Source organism: Sturnira hondurensis, unplaced genomic scaffold, assembly GCF_014824575.4.
Source record: "Sturnira hondurensis isolate 20B ecotype Veracruz unplaced genomic scaffold, ASM1482457v3 Scaffold0002840, whole genome shotgun sequence".
In the NCBI taxonomy this organism is placed as follows: Eukaryota; Metazoa; Chordata; class Mammalia; order Chiroptera; family Phyllostomidae; genus Sturnira; species Sturnira hondurensis.
In genome coordinates, this window is record NW_028075471.1 from 286,121 (window position 1) to 308,909 (window position 22,789).

At 37.8% G+C, this 22,789-nt stretch overlaps 1 protein-coding gene across 2 annotated transcripts in view; it reads right to left on the minus strand.

Annotated features, from left to right (window-relative positions):
- Positions 1–22,542, minus strand: part of DCP1A (decapping mRNA 1A) — a 54,952-nt gene extending 32,410 nt beyond the window's left edge. Inside the window, exons 1-3 of one of the 2 annotated variants that reach the window (XM_037040678.1) lie at positions 22,363–22,542; positions 19,264–19,304; positions 16,998–17,125 (exon numbers count right to left, since the gene is read on the minus strand). In XM_037040678.1, coding sequence (XP_036896573.1) covers positions 16,998–17,125; positions 19,264–19,304; positions 22,363–22,497 — 304 coding nt within the window. In that variant the 5' untranslated portion in view covers positions 22,498–22,542. The remainder of the gene's footprint in view (positions 1–16,997; positions 17,126–19,263; positions 19,305–22,362) is intronic. The other variant, XM_037040677.1, reaches the window with a different exon arrangement.
- Positions 22,543–22,789: the final 247 nt, after the last annotated feature.

A 22,789-nucleotide genomic window follows, 5' to 3' on the forward strand; every position in this document is an offset into this window, starting at 1 on the left:
GGAACACTTTTATATCTTCTTTCCCAATCTGCAGACCTTCTAGTTTTCTTTCTTTCCTTACTGCAGTGGCTAGAACTCCCAGTGCTGTGGAAAATAGCAGTGATGACACTGACATCTTTGCCTTGTTCTCAATTTTAGAGGGGAAAACTGTGAGCCTTTCAAATGGCCTATAGACATGTTTGTTGTGGATGCTCTTCAAGATTAGACAGTTCACTTCTATTAGTAACTTGAAGGCTTTATTCATGAACATTGGATTTTGTCAGATTATTTTTTTGTGTGTCAAAAAATACAGTATGGCCCTGGCTGGTGTAGCTGAGTAGCTTAAAGCATTGTCCCATACACTAAAAGTTCGCGGGTTTGACTCCTGGTCAGGATACATGTCTAGATTGCGGGTTCAGTCCCTGGTCAGGGCATGTAAGAGAAGGCAATCAATTGATGTTTTTCTCTCACATTGATGTTTCTCCCTCTGTCTGCAATAGCAATGCAAAAAAAGTCACTAGGTAAGGATTAAAAAAAAAACCCCGAATATGATCACATGATATTTTTTCTATCTCCCCTTTGCCTGTTGATACAGATTACATGGATTGATTTTTCAGTACTTAACAAGATTTGCATATCTGGAGAAAAGCCCATCTAGGCATTTTTTATATTTCTTTTCTACTTACTGTTGGATTTGCTAATATTTGAAGATTTTAAAAATCTAATTTCATGAGAGATAATGATATGTAGCTTTTCTTTTAGTACTGCCTTTGTCTTGTTTGGCTATCATGGTAATACTGGTCTTATAAAAATATCAGTTTGGAAATGTTCCCTCCTTTTGTTTCCTGGAAGAAACTGTAAAATTAGTGTTAATTTTCCTTTGAATTCTCCATTAAAATCTTCTGGGCCTGGAGATTTCTGTTTCATAAGCTTTTAAATTATGAATTCATCTCTGACTGGTGTGGCTCAGTGGGCTGGGTGTCATCACGCAAACCAAAAATACGCTGGTTTGATTCCCAGTCAGGGCACATGCTTGAGTTGTGAGCCAGGTCTCTGGTTTAGGGCATGTGAGAGGCAGCTGATTGATGTTTCTCTCCATCTTTCTCCCTCCCTTCTCCTCTCTCTAAAAAAAATAAATTATGAATTCATTTTCTTTAATGGCAATAGGACTATTCATGTTACCTATTTTATGTTGGTTGAGTTTTGTAGTTTGTGGTTTCCAAGGAATTGGTCCATTTCTTCTAAGTTGTCAAGTTTATGAGTATAAAGTTGCTTACAGCACCCTCATTACTTTTAAAGTCTGGTGACTTTTTCCAAAGAACCAGCTTTTTGTTTCATTGATTTGATTTTTCTCTATTTTTAATTTCATTGATTTCTGCTGTTATCTTCATTCTACCTCATTTCTTTATGCTTTCAGTTGATTTTGCTCTTCTGTTTCTGATTTCTTGAGGTAGGGATTTAGTAGGCTTTCAGCCAGTGTTGCCTGAAGCAGTGGAGAGAGTTTCCCAAGGTTAGGCCACCTGGTGTGCCTCTGGGGGCAAAGGAAGCCTTGGACCTTCACAAATGAAGACTGCTTCCCAGGACAGGCTGGTAGTGCGTGACTCTTGCCCTGCACCCACCTTCCCTTCATGGAAGGCAGAAAAAGTACTCTCTTGGTGGCCACTTATTGTTAGTAGGGCTTCCAATCTTTTCTGCCATTTTTGCTGTGCTCACCTGGCATTGTTGGCAGGACTCCCATTGGATTTAGGGGAAGAATGTGCCTACCTGGGCCACATTCTGTTGCCAGGTTGGAGGTCGAGAAACACCAGGCCTGAGACCCCTTATTCTGTTGGGTGGGAAGGTTGTTAAGACACCCTGCTGTGTGTTGTCAGTTCTGGGTCCTACACCTGATCATCTTCCTCTTCCACCTTTCAGAGGCCTCCTGACTGTCTTTTGTGTTGTTTCTGAATTTTATACTGACAGGAAGAAGCAGAGAGAAACAAGTCTATGCCATATTGTTTGTATCGGAAGTTTCATTATGTTCTTTTATGGATGGAAAACTGAGGCTCACAGAAAGATTAAGCGACTTACTAATAAACCAGAGGAAAATAGTCTCAGAACTAGAACTCAGGTTTTCTCATGCCTAGGCCAGTAGTCTTGCCACTTCGTATCTACTGCATAGCACTGCGTATCTACTACTGTTACTTAAAGTGCGCCTTGCTACTTTAAATAACAAAGTTGTGTTTAAAGAAATAAAAAGTTAATGAACCTCATTATGCTTGAAGATTAAAGCAGATAAAAGAAGTATAAATAATTAAGTTAAAAATTACACATGAAAAGGATGATAGAATACAGGAACTATAAATGCACTACAAGAAACTTTAAATTAAAATTCCTTTTTAAACAGCTATTATTTCTATTCTATAAAGATACTATCGAGATACTGTAATTTAGCCCTGTCTAGTGCAGCTAACTGGATGGAGCACGGGCCTGCAAACCAAAGGGTCACAGTTCAATTCCCAGTCAGGGCACAGGCCTGCAGTTCCCAGCTTGGGGTATGTGGGAGGCAGCCACACACTGATGTTTCTCTCCTTCTCTCCTACCCTTTCCCTCTAAAAATAAATAAATAAATAAAATCTTTAAAAAATACTATAATTTAGAAAGCCACTGTTAATAAAAGCTAAAAAGCTATTTTCATTGTGAATTTTTTGTTTTACCTTAAATTAAGGTAATTATATTAGGTGGCCAAAAAGTCTGTTACATTTTTTCTGCATGGTGGTTGCAGTAGTGCTTAGTTGTCTTTAACTTCACTTGGAACAGCTGTCATATAACCATGCAATTAAAAAAAAACCAACACCAAAATTGGTGAATGTTTGTGCAGCCATTTTAATATTGGAGATGAAAAGAAATATGCAACATTTTTGGTATATTATGCTTTATTATTTCAGGAAAGGTAAAAACATGACTGAAACACAAAAAATGACTTGCGCAGTGCGTGGAGAAGATGCTGTGACTGAGAAGATGCTGGACATGTCATAAGTTGTTTGCAAAGGATCTTGGTACTAGTGCTATTCTAGCCAAATAATTCTTTGCTGTGGGGCTGTCTTATGCATTGGAAGATGTCTAGTGCTAGAAGCCAAAGTGGGAGACAGCTGACATATACACTCAAAATATCTAAATCAATAGTTATTGGAGAAAATGAAAAATGTGTCTTTTATTTGACAGGAAGAACTAAACAGATGTTTTAGTCAACACAATATTTCTTGGCCAACCCAGAGGGACTTTTTGGCCAACCCAGTAAGACGTCATGGCCAAGCACACCACAACTTTAAAAGTTCCCCTTTCAATGAAAATAAAAATTAATTAGATTTTTTAACTGTCACTGTACAGTGAATGAAAACATCATTGATATACAGAGTGAGTAAATGGCTTCTTTGCCATGTGTCCTACAGGTGACTATAGGCACTAGCATGAAGCAGCTGAGGTTTGCTTTTGCTTTCCAAGTCTTTGAATTTGAATGGCTGTGACTACTTTTTCATGTTCAGAACCCATTTTCATAGTACTTCTGTTCACACAATTTCAAAACACTACCAATGCTTCAAACAGAATTTAACATCCAACGAATAACAAGTAATCTTGAAATATGTAAATCAACAGATTAAATTTAATTTGACAGCTCAAAGGAATAGCACATAAGCAGCCTTTTTACAGAGGAGATAAATTAAGTATTATCTACTGCAGGGTCTTAGCTTTCTTCTTAGCAGCTAACAACTGCTCCAACACAGAATAAATCAGATTGGGCTTTGAAAAGACTCCATATATGGCAACTACACACACCTACCTTTCTTTAAATATGCCTCTTCCAACATTGGCTAAACAACCACCAAAACACAAAAATCCAAATACAAATGATTCCAGTTTCCCTCTAATGTATGCACCCATACAACTTAGAGTGATGAGAAAATATTTATGACATGCAATATGTCAGGCTGAGAGAGGCACACTTTTTTCCCCCCTAAACAGAGGCATTCAACTATGTATTCATAGGGGATTGTAAAACAAAATCTTAGGAAAGAATTCCAAATTGATAATCAAAATAAATCCATCAGAGCTATCAACTTATTATGACAAATCTTCACTTAGGTTCACTCTTTTATTTTGAAAAAACACTCTAATTTAGAAATAAGACACACGCCTTCCGCTCTTGTACATTATCAAGTAAACTGCCAAAAAGAGCCAAATGCTTTCGAAGGCATGTTTGCAGAAGAAACAAAGATAAGGAAGCCATAATGATAGCTTAATGGGTAAAGGATAAGAGTCACACTCGATTCTGCCAAAAGCAGACCTGTAGAGGTTCAGATACGCATCCAAGAATGAGCTGTCTGCTGACATATCAAATGCTCAGTGCATGCGACTGGCAAGAAGGCCCAAAGACCTGCCACTAAGCCTGTCACCGTCACCACTGAGAAAAGACAGACAAGTTTGCCAGATAGCTAAAACCGCAGAGAACATTGTCTCCAAACCAAAGCTAAGTATTCTTTCCTCAAAAGAACTTAACTACATGGACTAATACATCCTTATCAACAATTCACTTGCTAAAACAACCTGAAATAATTTTCTTGATTAATTATACCACAGAGGATTTAGGGATTTGGCAATACAGTATTACTATGCTATGGCAAATAATGACGGCAGCCTGAATGATAAATGGCTTTTCTCAGGATGAAAGCAAACTATTGGACACCCACCACATACTGAGGCTGTTAACAACTGTCCCCAGTAAGTCATGCTGTAGAGGCAAGTCACTGAAGAGTTAGGAAGTATGACAGGATATTTAATTACCTCTAGTTTGAACTTCCATGAAAAATATGAAGATGCAGGAAAAGAATAAACAAAATCAAATGTTTCTTTTTCTTTTCAAATGATAGCCCTTCTCTTTTGAAAGTATGAAAAAATAAGACTGACGAAGACTAAAGGTATTTGGATTATTCAATATTGAGAAATTTTAGAAAGCTGAGGGGCAAGAGTTTTCCATTTCCCTAGAGAGTCTGTCTGAAGATCCAAAAGTCTATTATGCTTTGATGTAATACTTCACTCTGCTTCTCATCTGGTCTGGTATGTGGCACACATAAAGTCAAAAAATCCAAATTAATATGATATGGAGGCTTTACAAAATCCCTTGAGACTTGTAGAGGTCTTGTGAAATGTCACAAAAACAGAGCTGGAAATCATTCTCACGAACATGGTGTCTTTTGGACTCATTTATTATTTAGATTTGACCTACTTGCTAAAAGGATTTGAGGAAGCTGGCGATTTTCTCAGCATGGTACAAAGCAGAAAAGGGGGTTTGATAAAAGCTGTTTGGCACTGGTGTTCAGAGTAACAAAATTTCTAAAGATGGTACTGACAAAGATCCCCTACACCAGAAAACAAAAACAAGGAAATCAGCCAAAAACATACTCTAGACATAAGGAAGACCCATCTGATTATAAAATAATATAAGACTGGAACAGATTACATAAACATAGTCTGCCCTGGCAAGTATAAAAGCAAAGGCTTCTGCCTTGACAAATCATTTAAGACAAGAATAAGCCTGGTGGCTCCACATGAACATCAAACAGCTGAGAAAGACAGAAGAGAAAGGCTCTGAGGTGGGAACAAGAACACACACACACAGACAGGTGAGGAAATGTCATGTACTCATAAGATAGGACGGTAGATATGCTTCAATTACCTCAACAGCTTACTCCTTTTGGCTAAAACAACACACATCTTAAAACACCATAGAAACTAACATGGTAGAGATGGAGCCTACTTTAAAATTTTTAAATCTTGTGTTTATTGACCATTAACTAAAAGAACTGGGCCAGGTTGAAAGGGGAAGGGGGAAGGAGAAAGAGGGAGAATAACACTGATCAGCTGCCTCCCGCACACCCCCAACTGGGGATCTGGCCGGCAACCCAGGCATGTGCCCTGATGGGAATCCAACAAGCAACCTTTTAGTTTGCAGGATGATGCCCAGCCCACAGAGCCACATCAGTTAGGGCTGGGCCAGGTGATTGAAAAATGCTATTTTGCAAACTCTCAGTATTTTAAAATTTGATACCCCTCTCTAAATTAAATCAAGCCTGAAAATATTTATCAGCAATGTGCTTATACAGTCCCTGTTAATACAATAAATACAGGATTCAGACGCATAAAATGACCCTTGAATTTGTTTTAGGGACTAAGAAAACAACCTTAAGAATGTCACAACCAATCATTTTTATTTATAAACTTTTATTCTTAAATGATAGGCAAGCCCAAATAAAACAGCCAACCACATGAGGGGTTTATCTCTGCTGTCAGGATTGACGGCCATTACTTCCACACAGTACTCACCACTCCCTAAGTTCAGAGAGTGTCCCAGTGTACGCTGCAAGTGACGTCCAACCCCCACTGGCAGTAGTCTATTCACCCTGGTTTCCCACACAAATATAATCTTTATGATTGTGTCTGTCATAAGGGATGACAAAGGATGAGAAGTATGGCTCCTGGCCTCCATGGAGTTGAGTTCCTATTTCCTGGGCTTCCAAAAATCTACACCTAGGGCTTCGGAAAATAGGTCAGGCAGGCAGTGGTGTAAGAAAAGGTGGAACTTCTGTTTGCTCCTTTCCCTAACTTCTCTCCTACATATTTTTCTGTCAATTTACTAAGAGATTACCCAAACCATGGTTGTAAAGCAAATGCCCACAGGATTTTAAGAAACCTCAGGAGGTGGGATCCACGAGGATGTGGTGGGCAGCCCTCCCAGGGATCCGGCTTTTAGTGTTTGCAGGAATGTGGGTGCTGTGTGACCACGCATGCCATTTTGTCACTAAAAGAAAAGGTAGAAATCTAGGTGTACAGGGGTGTACGTGTGTGTAAAATATCCTGACTTTTAAATACTGGTGGCAAATGCTTATCCTATGCCTTCCTTTCAGCAAAAAGAAAAAGCCGAGCATTCCTGGAAACAGTGGCTCGGTAAGGAACTCAGATCTGCCTGGATCCTCCAGGGTACTGACCTCAAGTGCTCGGCCTGGAGGCTTATTCTGCCAACTCCAGAGTGGCTTCCAATCATCTTGGACTAGCGGTTACTCTGTGTTTCAATATTTACCTCCACAATGGACTCTACCATGTAAACACAGGTGGAAACCTATACACATTCATATTAAGAATACATTTCTGCCATTTAATAAGTAATTGTTGCTTTCCTTTATGAGTTCTAATAAGAGACAATATTAGAGATAAATGGTGCAGCATGGTTAACTTCTAAAATTTTTACAATTTAGATAACATCACAATTTAAAAAGAAGATAAAATTGCTTTTTACATGTCAACACTACCTTAGGGGAGGGAAAGCCAGTAATTACCAAGACACACTGAAAAGAATCTGCTTTGGAAATTCTAAAATGTTCAGGGACTCACAAAGTTAACAAAAGGCACCTACCTGGTGGAGGCTCTACTAAGCAGCAGCCTATAGCAGATATCAAGCAATACAGGTTTCTGAAATGCCTGACCTAACAGTGTCACCAGGTCAGCCTTGGAGTCTAAGTCACTCCATGTTTTCATGGTGCTTTTACCTCTTCAATCTGCAAATGTGGCAACAGCAAGGCTCTTTCCTTATCTTGGTTCAGAAAGCCAGACTAATGTAGTTGCCACAGATCCTTTCTCCTTCTCTGATTACAGAATCATACCCACCACTGCAGTGCTGCAGCTGATGGGGGAAAACTGACTGCCTTTTCTCAGGCTAAGTGAGAAGCACTGTGCTGAATTCAAAGATCACAAAGAATGAACTGTGGAACTTTTAAAATTGTTTATAAATTCCTCTTTTGGTTTGGAGGTAGAACTCACATTTTTTGACTTGACAAATTATAAACTTCTCTTGCACTGTGCTTTAAGTCTGAAGATTTGCGCCAAGTGTCAACAGCCACCTACCATCTCTACTGTTCTGAGTTTGCCCTTGAACTGAGAAAGGACAAACAGAGAAAAAAAAAAGGGTACACACTACAGTATTTCTTTTACTGAAACTTTCCATTTGGCAGCTGCATTTTCAACACCATGGAAATGAATCTCCCTGCTTTTTCTAGTGATCTAATTTTAATTAAAAACGCTCTGTATCAGGAGACTGATGCCCGATACAAAGGAAAAGTTGTAAGTGAAGTGGAAACGAAGGGGAACTTCTCACAGGCTTTTGGAGGTAAGTTCTTAAAAATACTAAAAAGCAGTAATATCTTTAATTGTTCTCATTACGGCGGTTGTTTTGTTGTTGTTAAGCAGGCTATGGAGCTACATACTTTGTTAAGTTTCCCACAGTACTACGGGGCTACAGAAAACACTTAAAACATGAAAAGCTGCCTTCGGTGGGCAGTCTGTGCCATCAGGGGTTGGGTGGAGAAAAGGAAGAGCTGTCCCCGTCTCTCTGGAGGGTCAGGCTTTGGCTATCACTAGCCTAAATCATTCAAATTTACGACTGAAAATTCTCAAATCACAGGTCTTAATAATTTTTAACCATTAATTAACAAAATTGTTTTAGCAATAAGCATAGCATTTGGATTAATACAGAAGCATATTTCATTAAGAATCCTGACCCTTACCAGAAAGGCATAGTTCTGACACTAAAAGTTCTAACTAATTTTATGACTCCTGCTTATAATTTTCTAAAAAAATACAGCAGAACCAAAGGACAAATAAAATTCTTTGAAAGTAAACTATAGTTTTAATTAAAATGGTATATAGCACTTGATAAAGTGTTTGGCAAATGACAGATATATAATAATTATCGCTGAATTTGGGTTTCTGAGTTAAATAATCACCTTGTTTGTTTAAAAGCAAAATAAAAGACAATATTGAAATAGTTTTGCAAAAGAAAATCATTAAGTGCCAGAATTGATTTTGCAGAGCTTAATGGTACCACAAACCTCTACCATAATATTTTAAATTAACCAGGTCACACTGTAAACTGTTTAGCTGTATCAGAAAAAAGTTTTGCTTGCTTTTATGTTTTTGTTAATTCAAACACCAAATTTTGGATTAAAAAAAACAAAACTGCTCGGAACCCACCTTACAAATTATTCTTGGGGCATTTCATAATTAAGCCATAGTATATACGATACGCACACAGATTCCAGGTTACCACTTTCATTCTGAGAGGTGCCTACAGAAGTGGGAAGCAAATGACCTCTCAGCACTGGTCTTAGGGAAACACACCTTCTGGGAGAGGAATACCTAGTGAGGTGCGCTGCTTCGGCAGGTGGGTGCCAAATGCCAGCTGAAGGACAGTGAGTATGAGAAGAATGGCTTCTTCACTGCAGAAAGTGGTTTGTGGGGATAAGCACCCTATGATAAGGTCAGAAATGTACAGTAATGTGTACACACACACATATATATTTCCTAATACTGCTTAGTATACCTCCTCTCTTTTTACTGTTGTTGGATCAATCATATAAGGGAGAGTGTTTTTTGAAAACTACATAGATTTGCTCTATTGTTCTATTGCAATTTCTACTTTTCCCAATTAATTTCTACTCATCTATATTTTCCCTCAAATTAACTCAGATTTCTAACTTCTTGGGCTGGGTGACCTACATGTGGTAATTATTATAAAATTTGAATATGTACTTGAAAAAAAATACAAATTCTTGAATTTCTGGAAGCAAGTTTCTTCACATGTCCATTAGATCAAGGTTAACTGTACTGTTTAAATATACCAGAATCTTATTGAGTTGTCTACTTTACCTGCCAATTACTAAGGTTGCCCTTAAATCTATAATTATAGATTTTTAACATTCCATACACATTTCTGACATATACTATACACTAGTTTGGAATTGTTTTATCTTCTAGGTAAGTTGTTCCTTTATCATTATGTGGTAAGCTTTATCCCAGATGTTTTTACCTTAGAATCTATCATGTCTGATTAACATAGCTACAACACCCTTGTTTATTGGTTATTGGTTAATAGTTGCCTGAAATACCTCATTTTATCCCTTAACTTTCAACCTTCCCAGGTTTTTGAGATTTTTTTAAAAAGGATATGTTTATTGATTTTAGAGAGAAAGACACTGATGTGAGGGAAAAACATCCATAAGTTGCCTCCTGTACACACCTGACTAGGGATCGAACCCACAACCTAGGCATATGCCCTGACTGGGAATAGAACCACGATCCTTTGGTGTATATGAATGGCACTCCAACCAACTTAGCCATCCAACCAGGGCAAGTTTTAAGATTTTTGAAAGCAATATAATGGCAAAATTCTGTATTTTTATCCAACCTCATAATGTGTCTTAATTGGGAGGTTTAGTTCACTTAATATTTGTTGTAATTACTGACTTATTTATTTCTGCCATTTTGTTTTGGGCTATTTCCTATGGTTTCTACTTACTTTGTTCTAATTCTGGTTTCTACCGGTTTAAAAGACATCTTATTTTTATTACGCAGTGGTTACCCAGAATCTTTTGAACACACATAGGCTGATTTATTTATTTTTTTTAAAGATTTTATTTATTTATCTTTGGAGGGGATGGGAAGGAGAGAGGGAGAGAAATATCAATGTATGTTTGCCTCTCAGGCGTCCTCTTCTGGGAACTGGCCTAGAACAGGCCACATGGGCTGATTTAAAAGCCTATGATTAATCAGTTTATCTTATCTCAGTCTTAAGATATGTAGGTTTGAACAGCTTTTGTTATTGCTGTCTAGTATTTCTGCTTCACCTTTCTCTACTCAAACTAGGCATTTTATTGTTTTACAGTCACTGCTTATTTTGATTTCTCTCATTTTCTTTGCTCATTGTTTCTTAAATTTCATTTCCTATTTTTGTGCTCAATTTTCTTACTTTTCAACTACAGCCTTTTGAACTGCACCATTAAATTTAAATTAAATACAATTAAGAATTCAGTTTCACTAGGCACATTTCAAATGCTCAATAGCAATGTGTGGCTACTACATCAGACAGTGCTACTAGAGAGAGTTCTGTTATTGTTGAAAGAAGTCTCTATTTTGTTCTCTCAAATTACTAAATCGTTGGTTGTTTTTTCCCTCTTAGAAAATTTCTAAGTGGGAAATATTTTCCCACTTAGAAAATATTATCTCTTTGCCTTTGATGATTTATCATGTGTTCAGGTTTGTATTTATTTTTGTTCATTATGTTTGGGGACTTATTCTACTGACAACGCCTGAAATTTACATTTTTCACAGATTGTGGAAAATTCTCAAACTCTTCAAATACTACCTCTCTCTAAATTTTATCACTGCCCTGGCTGATGTGGTTCAGCGGACTGAGCCCCAGCCCGCGAACCTAAGCCTGCCAGTCTGCTCCCTGGTCAGGGCACAGGCCGGGCTGTGGGCCAGGTCCCCGGTTGGGGCACGTGAGAGGCAACTGATGGCACATCGACGTTTCTCACCCTTTCTCCCTCCCTTCACCTCTCTCTAAAAATAAATAAAAATCTTTAAATTTTATTCTGAAATCCTTCTGTCATCTGGGGGACTTTCCAATTCTATTCTCTCTGTCACGTTTTCCATTCCTTTCTCATTCTGAGATGCACTCTGGATACTTTTCTGAGGTGTCTCCTCCAGTTTCTCAAAATCTTTTCCAATCGTTGAGTCCAGGTAAAGAATTTATTTCAATAATTAAAAACTTAATTTCTGTAAGTTCTACTTGGTTGTTTTTTATATGTCTGTCATTTTATAATCTACACTTGACATTTACATCCATTAAAGCAGGGGTGTCAAACTCATTTTCACCAGGGGCCACATCAACCTCAGGGTTAACTTCGAAGGGTGGAAATAATTTGAGGACTGTATAAATGTAAGCACTCCTTAACTGTTAGAGAGTTGAAATTACATTTGGCCCTTTGAGGTCAACTGTGAGGCTGATGTGGCCCCCAGTAAAAATGATTCTGACACCCCCACATTAAAATTTTTATCTGATCATCTCACTAACTAAAGTTCTCGGGAAGGGCTGGCTAATCCTGCTGTTTGTTGTATCCTACATCTTTCACCGACTGTGAATTACTTCCTTGCATATTTAGTCATTTTGGACCAGGAGCCTATCAATGAGATCCCTGGGCAACTGGGGTTAAGGATGTGTCCCTCCGGGAGAGTCCTGCAGTTCTGTTAGCCAGGTGTCCTAGAGTGCTCACCAGCTGAAGATTAACTTTATGTTAATTTTTTGGCCTGGGTAAGAAAGTATGCCAAATGAATGGTATAACTTAAACTCTGAATCTGAATGAGAGAAGGCTCATGGTTAACATTTTTTAGGGGAAACATTTGCCCTCCAACCCAGCCCAGACCAAGAGAGATAAGCTTGTCTTATCTTCCTGGGTTGGGGGGACCAATATCTTTCTAATTTATTATTATATAGCTTATGGGGAACCTGGATGTATGCTGGTATGTGTGTCTCAGCTCCAACTCTGCACCTCATTAGGACTCAAGACCTTGTCTCCTGATCCCATGCAATCATAATGGGGCCCTCATACAAAGGGGAACTTCCCATTCCCAAGAACCCTTAAGAGCTAGCAGCCAGTGTCAGCTCACAGGCTTCCTGGTTTTGCTTTCAGACTTCAGTTCAATACTGGCCCACGGCAATGTCCACTGTTTCCTTTTTGCTTAAGCTATGCATTTAATATTTTACATAGCATTTCTAAATATTGGTAGGAAGATTTTTCTGTTATACTATCGTTGGACAGAAGTTGAAAGATATTTTCCTTGATGTGCCTTTGCCACAGAATACCTAGAAGTTCAGTCTACAAAGAATGATTTTATAATCCTGTTAGTGAAATGAATTGTTTACAAATAAAAATGGAATATCAGCAGGTTGGCAGTAATGCATATGTTTATACAGCAAAGGATCTGTTTTTCCCCCCAACTAATTACAGATAAAATTAAAACTCTCATCAATATTTTTAAGGGAGATTACATTATTACTGTATCTTATTAATAATATAAAGTTTCAGTTTATTAACATAAACACGTAGCCAGGAGGATGCTACGTGTTTCAGTATTACAACAAAAATGAGTACCATGCACATGGATACTAGTCTTACTGGGGGTGATTACTTTGTAAGTTTTATGAATGTCCAATCAGTATGTTGTACACCTGAAATTAACACTGTATTTAGCTATAATTGAAAAAAATTACTAAAACAAAGAAACGAACACCATAACCTACTGATCAAAATTGCTTTTGTTGAGAGTTTAAAAAATCTGTACCCACCAAAATTTCCCATTTTAACATATATATTTTCAGCTTGTCACAGCTCAGGCTGTCTAGCAATGACCCCTACAACATCTGAAAATAATACCTGAAAAGATCATCAGAGTCGCCAGCTTGTCATGGTGCTAGTCAGAATGGGAAGAAGCACACTATGGGCATGGGTTATAAAAGAACCTGGATAATATCAAAGTCCTTATGACTCTTTGGCTTGAGTCCAAGATGGAGACACAGTCTATAATATTTTATATGTTTAATTGCCTGACAAAATACCTTACATATATGATGCCCTTTGAAGACGAGCAGGACACAGTGGTTTAAGTGATTTAGCTAAGGTTACAGTTGGTAAAATGGCAAAGCCTAGAATAGAATTCTTGTCTGCAAACTAAATTCCATGCCAACAGTGTTACCATGGCAAAGCCACTCTTAGGGATATCTCCTGCAGCCTTTATATCTAGAAATGATTTGTAAATTTTAAAAAGAAATGACTAAAAGGCACAAAAATTGAATCCGAAGTATCTCAAGTGCTTGTTCAATTTAATATGGCACGACAAAAGGGTGTGTTTGAACATGAACTCATCCTTTAGATTTCTGTTGTCATTAGCTTATTATGACTATTTAAAGGCAAATTAATTAAAATAAATAAACTGAAAGAAAAACAATTTTCTTGGTTGCCCTAGCTACATTTCATATGCTCATAGACACATGTGGCTGATAGCTGCTACATGGGGCAGTACAGATACAAAACATCTCCATCATCACAGAGATCTATTGGACAACTATGCTCTGGAACGTGGACTGATGAAGCAATTCCATTGGTGCAGTGTGATAGAAAGAAGTTTGGCTTTGAAGCTTGATAGACCTAGATTGAACTCTGCCTCTGTCACTTAAAACTTTGTGACTCAAGCAAGTTTAACCTCTATTGGACTCCAGTTTCCTCATCTGTAAGTTGGGAACCAGAAATAAGGTGCTTGGAAAATCATTTTTGCTTAGTTAACTACAGAATCTGCAGTCTCCCCAACCCTTACTGCAGCCCCGCTGGGGTCCTGTGGTCACCAAAAGGCCCTTGCAAAACATGTAACTGTTTCTGAAAGATTCAAGAGAATCACCAAACCTAAGCCCTTAACTAGGATAAGTACTTTTTCTGTAAAATTTCACCTTTTCTTAGGGAAAGGTGGGGTGGGGTTAGGTCAGCATTTTGTATAAAGAAAAATAAACAAAATAAAAACAATTTAGAACTGGAATAAAGTTACAGTTCAATCTTCTATTATTTTAACTCTACAAACTGATTTGAGTGAAAGAAGCTGGATCTGAAGGTGTACGAGTAAAATGGGTCAGGTGTCTCAGTGCCATTTCCCACAAGAAAATGACAGAAGAACAGCTATGGAATCAGGTATAATTACCTGCATACACAATCAGGCACTAATTAACTTTTTATTTAAAGAACGAATCCCTGAACAGCTCAATGGCTTGCTGACCCGGCAAGACTGCTTTCTACTCTTAAGATGAGGTAGGCAAGACATACACTACTCAAGAGAGGCCTGAATGCTCCCAGATCACCCCATGCTGTCTTGTCACTTCTCTCCGATACAGCTACTTCTTTAAGTACTTCCCCAAGCTCCTCTGCTAGACTGTTTCTAATATACCCACAATGCTGTACTTGACCTTTCCCAGCCTTTCTCTAGACTGAAAACAAACTGACATGTTCTTGCATTTCTAATTAGCAATATCAGAAACTGTAAGACTCTTGGGGGATGATCCAGAGCCTCTATTAACCTGGAAATGAAATAACCTGGTTAAGTGAGTTTTCTGTTTAACTAAGGGAACTTTTGTTTCAATCTCTTGTTGAATATCTCTCTACAATAAAATGCATTAGTGCACTTTTCTGCTCAAGAATACTCTAAGATAATAAACACTCCTGATAATTTGAAATCTTAATGTTATAATAAATCACCTATAATACTGATACTATACTGGGGTTAAAGTTATAAAATATTGACATTTTTATGCTGACCCCAGATTATACTTGAGTCATTTGCTAAATTTCCGCAAAATAAAATCTAACATTAGCTTGCTTTCTTATAATGTGTCTTCATTTCTTCCACACACAGACTACAGAAATATTTCCAGATAACTGAAGCTCTGATTAGTTAATGTGGTTAATCATGGTTTCATTATATTTGTGTTACATTGCACTTTCAACTTTAAAGGAAACTTTACTTGTGAATGAAATACAATACGATTCACTTCACGCTTATACTAAATGGTAATTAAGTCCAAGGGCCTCTGATAATCTTACCTACTATTTTAATGATCAGAATTTCCTAAGAAACAATTGCTAGATTAAGTTTCCAGGTAGTGAAGAGCAAAATTGAGCCAATTTCTCTTTTCAAAAAATTGGATCTGTGTTTCTTTGGAGTATTTCTCCTTTAACAGAATGTTCAGTGCAAAGAAAACAGCTACCTGGAATAATTCTACTGTTAATATTAGTTTCAATCCATCTGAACTTACAGGTATTAAAAGGCATTTCCATATGTCCACAGAAATTAAAATCTCCGAGGTAATTCAATTAGCTGGTAAGTAGTTTAATGAAAAGAGATTCCGCTTCACTTAGATACTTAAAAGAGAGTTAGGGAAAAGAATTTGGGGGTTTCTAGCTTCAAAATAGACCTTGCCACTTCTCATTCAGGGAATTAAAAGATACATGATTTCTAGTAGCTTTTTATATTTTATACTGAATACATTCCACCAATACCAGTTACCTCCCATTTGAGTGAAATTCAAACACAGTAACTTCTCTTTTGAGTCAGAAGCAGTATCTCTCTCCAGTAATTCCCTTAGATGATAGTTACACCATACCTTCTGTCCTCACCCATGCGTTCATGACCCATACTGAAATGTAGGCACTAAGTCCTGCATATTTTTTAGTACATTACATCTGGAAAAAACCACTCTAGCTTTGCTGACTATATCCAGCTATTTTTAATGGTCTGTAAAATGCCTGAAAAAACCCTGGACTATGAGAAACAAAAAAGGGTTATCCTCACTTTCCAACCAAGTCGGTGCCACTCACCTGAGTCTCAGTCCACTTAAATGCCTGTCTTCCCCATTATAAGTTACTGTATCATTAACATTAAAGTACAGTACCTCTTAGCCCAACACACACTCAACTAAATAAACAGACTGAAAGATAACACAATCAGGGCAAATACCGTATTTTTCAGAATATAAGATGCACCTTTAAACCACATTTTTTTTGCTTCAAAATTTCCCCCATTTTCTCCTCTAAAACCTAGGTGCATCTGGGGTCCACACCATAAGATGCACCTAGGTCTTAGAGAAGGAAAATAGGAAAAAAATTTTTGAAGCAAAAAATGTGGTGAAAAAGTGCATCTTATCATCTGAAAAAATATGGTACTTTCTTTGTGGACAGAACTATCAGTGTCTGTCCCATTCTATGTCTCTCAAACTAAGTCCTATTGCTCAGGGTCATGGGCAGCCAACAATTCAGTCTCACAAGAAAGAGGGTGAAACTTACCTTCATAAAGCAAACAACATAATGTATTGCTAGTATATGAAGTAGTATAGTTAACTAAAATAACATACTAAGTCATTGTACACAAAAATGTTTTAATTTTAGAAGCCCAATTTAAAAGATTTGCTTTTACTGAGACTAATCTATAACTATAAAAGAGTATAGACTAAATGTTTTTTGTAACTTAAAACTCCAAAAAATGTGTTGGTAGAAACTATAGTCACTCAATTTTAATTATAAACACAAGAACTGTAATAAAACAGATATACTCACAGCTTGCATTTCTATATAGAAGAAACGGTTCATGGAGCTGAAATTCCAAATCTTTATTCACTGGTTCAACAAGATTGTGCATATTCAATCGATTCACAATGGTAAAACCATGGTAAGGCGAAGCTGACCTTAGATTTAATGGAAGAAAAATAATCTGCTGTCACTGTTAGTTTGCAGAAATGCTACTTACTTCTTTATTTCAATTTCTAAGAATGAATACATGATTGCATTACACAGTATTATTAGCACTTAAAATTTTAAACCAAAAAAAAAAAAAAGGTAACATCATAATCCTCTTCCTCTCAGAAGCTTCCAAGGACTCAGTGCCTCAGAGTAAAGGCCGAAGTCCTTATTAATAAGGCCACAAGGTCTTAACTGATATATATGCACCCCTCCAGCCCTGACCTTGATTTTATCTATGTCTCTTCTCTTGCTTTTCCTGTTCCAGCCACACTGAGCATCTTGCCACTCTCTAAATACTTCTACCTGGACCACTCGCTCAGAATCTACAGTTATGTCATTCCCCACAAGCCTTTGCTCAAATGTCACTTTCTCAATGAGGCATACCTGACAACTATCCTTTTCAGGGCTCCCAAGCTCAATACCTCTAAATCTCCTTTCTCTTTTCCCATACTTACTGTCTTTCTCCATTAGAATGTAAGCTCCATGCAAATAGGGATTTTGTCTTATTTTTTTCCTCAGCTATATATCCCAAGACAGTAGATGTTTAATAAATATGTGCTCAATAAAAGTCTCATTTATTTTAAATGTGGTACAGGACTGGTTATAATGATGACTGTCTGATGTTATTATAATGATTTTTTGTAGCAAATAGGTCTTTCCATAGTTCTCCCAAGTAAGAGAAAATGCCTCAACTCCTACAGTAAGAGATGTCCTTAGTACCTATACCGAGTGTGATTCAGTACATGATCCTTTAGACACCTCACATGTATACAACACTTTACGGTTTCTCATTCATTTCTCTGTGCACTTGGAAGAGATTTTAGAATCTGTTTACAAATTAGGAAACAAGCTCAAAATGATTAAGGCCCAAAGCCATACAAGTAACAACCAGAATTCATCTTTAGGTTTTGACTCCAAATCTAGGCTTCTTTAATGCAAAGTTCTCTGCAAAGTAATATTCTGACATCCTAGTATAACTTTATCCAAGATATATGTAGTGTTCTCCTTTTGGTCTCCTGTTATTATAATCAATACCGTGTAAGCCTCCATGTATTATTATACTTGATTAAGTCAAGACACTCACTTACTATACTAAATTTCACATTTTATACAATTAGTGTATGTGTGCTATATTGTAACAAAAAAGCTGGGAGAGTACTTTCAAAGTATTATAGACACCAAAGTTCTCCCTACAGTTGAAAGATTTTTAGAGATTTATAGGAGGTGAATGTCAAAGACCTCCCCCTGACCCCCTCTAAAGTTAGAGAATATCTGATCCAATTCTTCTTAATTACAATCAAAGGATAAAAGCAATCCTTTAAAGATAACTCATAGTATTGAAAAAAAGAAAAAAACAGAACCAGATACTCCTGCTGAGTTCCTAAGCTTTAGAAACCAAAGGAAGGAACCACAGCAAGGGCTAACAGGGATCCAGGAAAAGAAGGGGCTCCATGACTATCATGCCCCGTTAGTTACTTTTAGGCTAGGAAACTTGCAATTTACAACCCAATCACATTTTATACTCCTAGGAAGCTGAAAGTAAAAAAATGTGCAATTCTGAATGACCTCTAAAGGACTCTCATATTAAAAATACACACTATTAAATTCATTGTATACAACCCAGAACTTTTAGGAAGTAGATAGGAAAGGGGACAGAACTCGAGTTACAGAAAATAACCTTCCATTTAGTAACCACAGAACAGGAGGACTGGCCCTTCAATTACATTATTTTATAGAGCTAGTTCATCTATTATATTTTTCTCAACTATGTATCTTTTTAAATATGGGTGGGGGTGTGGGGAGGAGGAAGACATCTGTTTTAGACTCAGTTATTACTACAAAATATTTTCTATTTTGAGATGGTTTGGCTAGGTTCCTAAAGAAGTTCTAGTTCTGTTTACTCCGAATCACAGGAAGGCTCAAAGAGGAGACGTAACTTGGTTAGGTAGAGATGAATGAATACTTGAAGGGTCAAGCAGGGAGGTTCCGAAGATAAATGTACAACGGGGCTGAACCACTTCATATGACACTGTTCACCATGAGATTTAAAAATACATATATATATATATTTTTAAAAGCTTACCTTCGATATACAAATAAGGTCCCTTCTATGTCAGTCTTCTCCTATAACAGACAATGAATCAATTAGATTTCTACCCATAATACAACCCCAAGTATTCTAAAGGAAAATAAATACTTCATGTTTAAGACCAACTTACTTATATTAAAATTAATCACTTTGAAACAGGCCAACGAAGTCCTCACTCCACACCCTACTATGAACAGTTTCTTCTGTTTCCCTTCTACGCTCCTGATGCACATTAATGCACATGTGATGTTCAATCCAGCAACAGGCCTGTATCTGCAGCAGTTTTTTTCTTTCTTTTTTAATTTTAAACAAGAAAATCCTGAAATTAGCTTTCACTTTTTAAGTTAAAATGTTTTAGCCAGACTTCTTAATTTTAAAGGCAAGGTAGTGTGTATAACAATCTCTTCATTTTAAAAGTTTATCAAAGTTAGTAGGGAAAAAAAGAGGAAATTTTATCTTATAGCATTCTTTGTTTCACCATTGGGAGATTTTGGTATATTTCATGAGTAGCAAATGCGGTTAGTTAAAAATTACTGTAAAACGAAAGGTATTTGAAATATTGTTTCCTGGCATATGTTGTCAGTTTGACTCAGTAAAACATTTTAAGATTTTATTTATTTACTTTTAAAGAGAGGGGAAGAGAGGGAGAGAAACATCGATTGGTTGCCTCTCACTCTTGCGTGCCCTCAACTAAGGACCCTGCCCTCAACCCAGGCATGTGCCCTGATGGAAAATCCAAACAGTGACCTTTCGGTTAGCAGCCTGGTGGTGCTCAATCCACTGAGCCACACCAACCAGGGCTAAATCTTATAAAAGTTAAAAAAAATTACCATCAAACACAATTAGTTTGTTATTTTTAGAACTTTCTTTTGAATAATGAAACTATACTCTGCCTTAACATAATTATTGTAGGCCAATAAATAATTTTTAAGAAATTGTTAGCTTAGAGTGAAATGTTTTGATTTAGTAAAGTACAACTCACACCATCTCTCATTTGCTGTGCCAAGAGTGTACTTAGGTCTTAAACACAGTTACAATGTTAAAACAAAAAACATATATATATATACACACACACACATGTATAAAAGTTGGAAGTTCATAGGCTATACAGGACCTAAATATTTTACTTTATTATTTATTTATCAAAAAACATACATAGTGGCTTTACTTATTTATGTGTGAGAGGAACATCAATTGGTTGCCTCTCCAATGTCCCCAGCCAGGGGACCTGGCCCACAACCCAGGCATGTGCCCTGACTGGGAATCAAACCAGCGACATTTTGGTTTATGGGATGACCCCCAAACCCGAGTCACAACAGACAGGGCAAGACCTAAATATTTTAATGTCATCAAGAAACTCTTAGAAAATGTTAAATGTTAGTCAAATCAAATTTAGTTTGTTGGGATAAAATATATTTATTATCTCAGTTTGTTCCAGGAGTATTGCCCTAGTTTAAATATCATGGAACTTTTCCATCTTAGGGATTCAGAGGCTTTTTCTTGACTTTCAAATGCTAAGTTATTAGTATAAAAAATTGGTAATCAACTGTTTCACAGAGGAAACTTGCCCAAACCCCACACTGTGCAAAGTCACAACTCACTGTTAAGTAACGAAGACAAAAAGACTTTGGTTATGTGCTATGGTCCATTATTCAAATGAGCAAACAATGGCAGCCTATTTCTCAACTCGGATTATTATGACTTGTATTTCACGTATAAAGCAGACCTTCACAATTAAAATTCCAAAATATTTAAAGTCTGTGAAAAATTAGAAATAAAAGTTTATTAGTAAGTCCCTGTCCCAAGTCTTTAACATTTGTCTGCAATTCATGTTTCACAAATGTATATGTAGGACCAAAAAAAATTATTCAGAACAATTCAAAGTAAGCCAATATCTAAAAGTTTCACTTAAAAAAAATCTATAATTTTGTTCTTTGTGGCTTCCCATCTTCCTCCTCTTCCAAGAGGCGAAGGAAAGATCTAAAGCAAAGTAATTTTGACAACTGTCTTCATCTGAATTAACTTTATAAATAGAAAATGATTTTCATAAAATTATTGGTTAAATATAACATACCTAAAGAATGTGCTATGATGATAACCTTTCATACTGTTGTTAGTACAAGGTCATTTCTTACTGAAACGTGAACATCAGTAATTCACAAATTCAATTCATCAAACATTTACGGATTCTTTTTTTTAAATTGATGTATTCGTTTTGCTAGTATTTTGTGTAGTACAGAATATTTTCTGGATGTAAATAGAGCCTAGGGTTGAATGAGTTAATTAAGGATCAATGACTAGAAAACAGGAAATTATGTTATTAAAGCAACGAAGGAAGTTTCAAACGGGGGCTAACAAGTCACTGAATGTAACTTTTTGGACCCAGTCCCATGCCAAAAAGTCAAAAAGTATTTAATGTGATGGGAGCACGCAGGGGTGACATCACCAGCAGCAAAGCTGGAATCACGTACATTTTACAGGGTCTCTTTCTCAAAGGTTTCAAGGGAATCCAATTAACATGGAAGCTCTCTTAAGTGCTTTAAAATCTTTCCCCAAACTCTGGAAATACAGTGTGGTTCGATAAAAGCGGTACTTATCCCCACCTCCTCTCTTCCAAGAATCTAAACTAACTTGAGTTCAAGCTTTAAATCCAAATGACCTCTGCGAAAGGGGGTCTTATTTATGTATATGTTGGGGGGGAGGGGGGCGTTTACTTTGATTATATACATGTAATTTACCCAATAACCCTTAATCTTTCAAGCATCTTTCTGACCTCACCGGTCTCATATCCTCTAACACATCGGCAAAGAAGGCAAATCACCCACGCCCCCGGTCCGGACCCCAAGAGTCTGATCCTCCTCCACTCCTCCCCCCGGCGGCTTTTCCCCCGGATGTCTTGGGCCTGTTTCTCCAGCTTCTCTTTCCCAATCTGTGTACCTCCGACCCCCCTCAGAGGCCAGCCAGCTCCTCCCGTCTCCGACCTCATCTCCGCTGATCTGGCCTCCGGCTTCACCCCCTACCCTGGGCGGTCCGCACGTCCCCTTTAAGAGGTGGCGGCCGGGCAAAGGACCTCAGTGGCTGGGCGGCACTCACCCACTGGTTCGCCTTGGGGCAGAAGGTGTACAGAGCAACTTGACCCGTGAGGTCTGCGATGCTGGTGATGTAGGGGTCGTGCTGCTTCAGGGCCGCTAAGCTCATCTCCTGCCCAGCTCGACTCAGCGACTCCATCTTGAATTCTCGAGCCGAGCCCCTCCAGTGGGGGTGGAGTCGCGAACAGGAAAGTGCCATCGAGGCAAAGTTCCCCTAGCTGCGTCAGCGCACTTGACTTCCGCCTCTCTGCAGGGCTTCACTGTAGGACCGTACGGTAGCTATTGTGCTCCGCTGCGCCCCCGTCCCTGGCATCGGGTTCCGGCGTCGTTAAGTCCTAGGTCCCCAAAGGGACGCCGACCTGCGTTCAGGTCCGCGGACGCGGCCACTCCGCGGAGCTGGCAGGTTGGATCCCAGCCACTTCCTTTCCTCA